General features: G+C 37.9%; 1 protein-coding gene across 5 annotated transcripts in view; it reads right to left on the reverse strand.

Moving 5' to 3' along the window:
* Window positions 1-6,000, reverse strand: part of LOC110030884 (probable serine/threonine protein kinase IRE) — a 37,673-nt gene that overhangs the window by 24,226 nt on the left and 7,447 nt on the right. For all 5 annotated transcript variants that reach the window (XM_020733846.1, XM_020733847.1, XM_020733845.1 and 2 more), the window contains exons 4-5: window positions 4,711-4,883; window positions 4,268-4,508 (exon numbers count right to left, since the gene is read on the reverse strand). In XM_020733846.1, coding sequence (XP_020589505.1) covers window positions 4,268-4,508; window positions 4,711-4,883 — 414 coding nt within the window. The remainder of the gene's footprint in view (window positions 1-4,267; window positions 4,509-4,710; window positions 4,884-6,000) is intronic.

The following is a 6,000-nucleotide window of genomic DNA, read 5'->3' on the forward strand; positions in this document are numbered from 1 at the left end:
TCGAACCACAACAATTAAATAAGATTAAAATTATAAAAAACCAACTCGATACAAATAACAAAAGACTAGATGTCCTAATGAAATAGCCACAAATAGAAGAAAGAGAGAAGACCAATTGAATAGACACAAAGACCATCATTGATAGTAACAATGATGTTTAGTAATGTAAAGACCTGGTTCACCGCAATTTAATTAGTTTTTAAATTAAGAATTTCACCTACCGCTCACCTACCACATCTCACCTACCTCCCACCTACCGCTCTCCTGGTTTCTATAAATAACCTATTATGGATTGTCATGAAGCAACAAGCCAAGCAAGGGCCAAGCAAAGTCCTCTAAGAGAGAAAGAGAGGAAGAGAAAGAGAGAGAATGGGAGAGAAGAAAATAGAGATTTTCTTGTAAACGCTGTAAACGTTGAGGCGCTCGACTGTGTAATTCCTCGAAGAAATAAAATCTTTTGCAGCTCCGTGGACGTATGCAAATTTGTCGAACCACGTAAATTTGTGTGTCGCTCTAGTGTTTTTCTGGGGCATTTTTTTCTCGTTTCATTTTTCATTTTATTGTCGTTGTTTTTCACAACAACTGATATCAGAGCTTTGGTTTGGATATAAGGAAAAACGATGGGTGGAGACGAAGTGATGCTATCGGGGATCGAGAAGTTCAATGACACAGATTCATCGAGAAGTTCAATGACACAGATTTTGGTTACTGAAGGATGCAGATATAGGATTACCTCTATGGGAAGAAACTTCATCTTCCGTTACTGAGAAAACGACTGGAAAATGTGGACGAGGCGGAATTGAAATATGTTGGATGGACAGATTCTGGGAGTTATTCGATTAACCCTGTCGAGATCGGTTGTCCACAACGTCATCAAGGAGAGGACTATAGCAGATCTCATTGCGGCTTTATCAGGTATGTATGAAAAATGTATGATTATCAGGTATGTATGAAAAGCCATTGGCGAATAACAAGGTGCATTTGATGAAAAAGTTATTCAACTTGAAGATGACGTAAGTTGTCTTTGTTGTTCAATACCTGAATGAATTTAATATTATCACAAATCAATTGCGCTCGTCTGTTAAAATTGATTTTGATGATGAGATACATGCGCCAATATTCTTGGTTTCATTGTCAAATAGCTGGGAAGCCATGAGGATGGCAGTTATCAGTTTTGCAGGTAAATCTAAGCTAAGATTTTGGCTGAGGAGATGCGCAGGAAGGATTCTAGCGAGGCCTCGTGTTCAGGTTCGGCGCTGAATGTTAATTCCAGAGAGAGATCACATGACAGGAACTCAAACAGAAGAAGATTAAAATCAAAGTCTGGTCAGCGGACAACTTGCTGGAATTGTAGCAAGGTTGGCCACATAAAAAAATTGCAAGAATCCTAAGAATAAGGAGAATGATGACGCTAATGTTATATCTAAAAAAATACAAAATGTGTTATTGCTGGCAGTTCACAGTTTTGTTGATGACTGGATACTGAATTCAGAGGTTTCCTTCCATACATCTTCCCGTCGGGAGTTAATGCAAAATTATATTGCAGGTAATTTTGGGAAGGTATATCTGGCTGATGGAAAAACTCTGGACGTGGTGGGTATAGGAGACGTTGATATTGCACTTCCTAACAAGAACAAATGGACTTTGCAAAAAGTCAGACACGTTCCTGAGTTGAAAAATCTCATTTCTGTTGTGCAGCTCAATGAAGGTGGTTCTTCAGTAGTGTTCTCAGATAGTACCTGGAATGTTACTTAAGGAGCATTAGTATTGACTCAGGATAAGAAAACTAACACACTATATATGACTACAGGTTTACTCAGACGAGGATACACGAGTCAGAGGTGTATTATGAGGAAGCAAAAGAACGTCAATTTCTTGAGAAGTGGCAGAGCGCCAAAGGTAGGAAAACCGGACCTTGTATAGATAAATGGTGGAGAACCACAAAGCTGTGAAGAAATCTTGCAAGATGAGAATTAGAGCAAGTGAGAGCTGACCAAGAAGGTGGAGACAGATTCCCTGCCAGGGAATCAGACTTGGGAGATGATAGAACTTCCACCAAGGAAGAATGCAATGCACAACAAGTGAGTGTACCGGGTGAAGACTGCGTTTGATGACAGTAAAAGGTACAAAGCTGGACTTGTTGAAAAGGACTTTCAGCAAGGCAAATATTGCTCATGCAGTGGGAGTTGTAAGTATATACAAGAGTAACCCAACAAAGAGCTTGGTGATACAAGGCTATGTTGACGGGCTATGTTGACGGTGATATATGACGGTGATATATCAACTGAGGGTGTTGCTCGTGAGAAGCTGAAGTTGTGCTCGACTTCAGCTGGTCTTCTGGCATGAAGACAAGGGCATTGAGTTGCAGAGGTGGAGGAAATCACGTTTGAGGAAAAGGTCGGTACAGTTAGTAGTGATGCAACCAGTAGATGATGCAGGCAGTAGGTGATGCGGTCAATGTCCCAGTCTCCAAGTGGGAGAATTGTTGAGTAATGTGGAAACTCGGTCCACCGCAATTTAATTAGCTTCCTAATTAAGAACCTCACCTACCTTCCCACTTACCGCTCACCTACCACATCGCACTTACCGCTCACCTACCCACCGTTCTCCTGGTTTCTATAAATAGCCTCTTATGGATTGTCATGAAGCAACAAGCCAAGCGAGGGTCAAGCCAAGTCCTCTAAGAGAGAAATAGAGGAAGAGAAAGAGAGAGAAAGGGAGAGAAGAAAATATAAATTTTCTTATAAACGTCGAGGCGCTCGACGGCGTAATTTCTCAAAGAAATAAAATCTTCTGCAGCTCCGTGGACGTAGGCAAATTTGTCAAATCACGTAAATATGTGTCTCGCTCTGGTATTTTTCTGCATGCAATTTTTTCTCATTTCATTTTTCACTTTATTGTCGTCATTTTTCACAACAAATGAGTCATATATAATTAAGCATAGAGCCAATGAATAGGTTAAGCCAAACAATAAAAACACTATAAGTCAAGCATAAATAACACAGCAAATCCAACAACCCAAAAAGATCGCAAGATTGCAAGCAAGCACAAATTAATAAGTATAAATCTTCCACCAATCCAAGAACTGAATCCACTGACAAACAATCATATTCATGATTTCTAGGTAGGACTATAGGTTTTAATTAGATAATTCTAACTAATAAACAAAATAATTTTCAATATAAATTTTAGAATATAAAATTCAAACCTATAAATGGAACACAAACATTTCGTATTCTCAACAATTGTAGACTATAAGTTTCACATCATTAAGACTGTCAATGTAAAAAAGACAATTAATAGAGTATGCAAATGAGCTAAAGTTTGGAAAGTATAGAAAGACCTCAAAATAGAGTAAATTCCCCTGTTGAATTATTTTGAATTAGCTTCAAGGGTCAAGGGACTACTTTGGATCAGATATGAAGAGTTAATGGATTAAATAAAATACATTAAATACTCAGAAACTAAACCGGGCCAACATAAATAGTCCAAGGACTATTTTATCCTTTTCCTCCATGCATAAAGTTTAGCATTACAAAAATTTTGCTGGAAAAAAAATTAGAGTTTAATAGCTAGGAGAAAAAAAGTATAAATTCTAGCTACGCGGGAATCTCCAAAGAGAAAACTATAAAAACTAAAAAAAATAACAACAAAATGGCAAGCTAGAAGGTGGTTACTTTGCCAAACAATGCTTGATACAGCTAATAGCATGTTCACAAGTAGTACACATGCAAACAATTTCTCCGACCAATCTACTAACCAAGTTAAACAAAACATTCTAGGCACCTATTTGCTAGACATTTTCTTAGTGGAGAAGATCAGATTAAAATTATGACTAGGAAATAATTTCTCATAATTTAAGAGAAGGATATAGAAAAAGCTGCAACGATACAGTCAATATTACTAAGCAGTATACACATGACTTATCCAACTTTTATCTTCGTTTATTTCAAAGATGCGTTTATATTTATACCCTATAATTTGTTATCACTGTTTTCCTTCATGAGAAGATAACCTTAGTCTTCCTCTGACGACCCAAGTAATAAATAAGAAGTTTAAAATAGTTGTCAAAATTAGTTGCAGGATAAGAAAGAAATAAATTGCAAAAAATAAAGGACTAAATAGGACACATGGTAAAACCATGCCATAAATTGAAGTCACATGAGTAGAAGCATGCATTAAAAAGAGAGGCCTAGCCATGTTTAAAAAAACATTTGACAGTACTAAATGAAAATATTCATTCTATTAGTTTGTTAAAGCAGTTAACCTTGATTGCAAAAAGGTCCCCAGTAACTCTTTTCTTTGCAAGAAAAACTCTTCCAAATGCCCCTCTGCTGATTGGTTTTATGATTTCAAAATCTTCAATGGAAGTTCGATCCTTAATCATTGAGCTCAAAGGGCTTGTTCGAGAGCTACGCCCACTATCAGTTTCTATAGAACCATCTTCATCAATAGAAGCATCCTTATTTCCATCATCAATTTGACCACAAAGTTGTATGAACTTTTCCCTATCAAGCTTAAATATTAGAATAAAACTTACAAATTAACAAATTAAAAATAATGATAATAAAATAAGAAAAGGTTCCCCTAAATCATTAAAAAAAAAACAAATTTATAAAATTTACAAGCTCAAATAAACCTCTTTTTTTTTTTTTTTTTTACTAGAGCATTTTGTAGCATTCATAACAGCTATATTGTAATTAAACTTACTGTAACAACTTCTCAATCCGTCTTCCAAATGTTTCAATAATGAGGCCATCCAGTAGTCTATCCCCAATAATACCATTCAAGCGTTCTAAACAGGTACTCAAGTAATCCAATGAGGTATAATCACAGCTTCTTACACTCTCAATGCAACGAACAATATCCAGCAAACTTTGAATCTGCAATCGAAAGTTTTCCAATTATCTTGGAGTAGTGAACATAAAAGGATTAAACCATGAGCATTACATATATCAGAAGAACAATTGCATAGATTTAAAAATAATAATAAATAAAAAAGGAAGAATTACAAGCATGCCACTCAATTCTTATATGTTTACATATCTAACACTTAAACTTTCATATTTACATACATGACACTTTTTTTTTAATATAATAAATGACAATTTAGTGCTTTAAACTATGCATGAGACGGGGCGTCTTTACGCCAAACATGGCTGATGCTGCGATATTGCCCCGGATTGGTTCGGATCAGGCAAAGGAGGCACCGGTCCTCCAATTATGGATTTCCCTCCGATTTGGAGTGGGGGCCACTACTCTCTACCTTAGGTCTACGTATATGTTATTTCCTCATGTTTAGGTCAGTTTTTAGTGGGTTTTTTGTCAAGGCAACAGCGGCGTCTCCAAGTCTTCCCTTCTAGAGTTGCATCGAAGAGCGAGCGGTGCTTCAGATGTATCTCGTTTCGAGGTGGTGATTATTCTCAATTTCTCCATCCACCGCAATCTTCCCTCTGCTGCTGCCATCATTGTAACTGCCGCAACCACCCCAAGAACTGCACCTGCGTTGTCTCCTACAGCCCTGATACCTCCCAGCTGCACTTCCAGGTGTCCCCTCCCCATCCACATCACTATCGCAACTCCATCCCTGCCACCTAAGGCCGCCTACTGCAGCCATACCTTTCACCCTCCAATCCCCCAACCGCAATCCATACCATCTCCTACTGCCATTCTCCAACCATCCCAAATGTAGGCTACCTTCCTTCCCCTACAACCAACCCAAACGCCAATCCTCCTTCCACAAGTCACTTCCATACATCCTCCCCTATCCAGCCCCTAACTGCAGCACCACCATCCTCAACCGAGTTTAAGTGTCATGTCTTTTGTTTTTCTCTACTTTTATGTGTTCTGGTTGTAATAACTATGTGATTTTAATAAAAGGTGCATTTTTTGTTGTTGTTTGTTAAGTCTGGTATAATTTGGTATCAGAGCTAACCTAACCCTAGTCATATCTCAGTGTTTCTAGCATCCCCCATATCATCGTGCACCCCCACCCCCACT

This window comes from Phalaenopsis equestris, unplaced genomic scaffold (assembly GCF_001263595.1).
Source record: "Phalaenopsis equestris unplaced genomic scaffold, ASM126359v1 Scaffold000761, whole genome shotgun sequence".
NCBI lineage: Eukaryota > Viridiplantae > Streptophyta > Magnoliopsida > Asparagales > Orchidaceae > Phalaenopsis > Phalaenopsis equestris.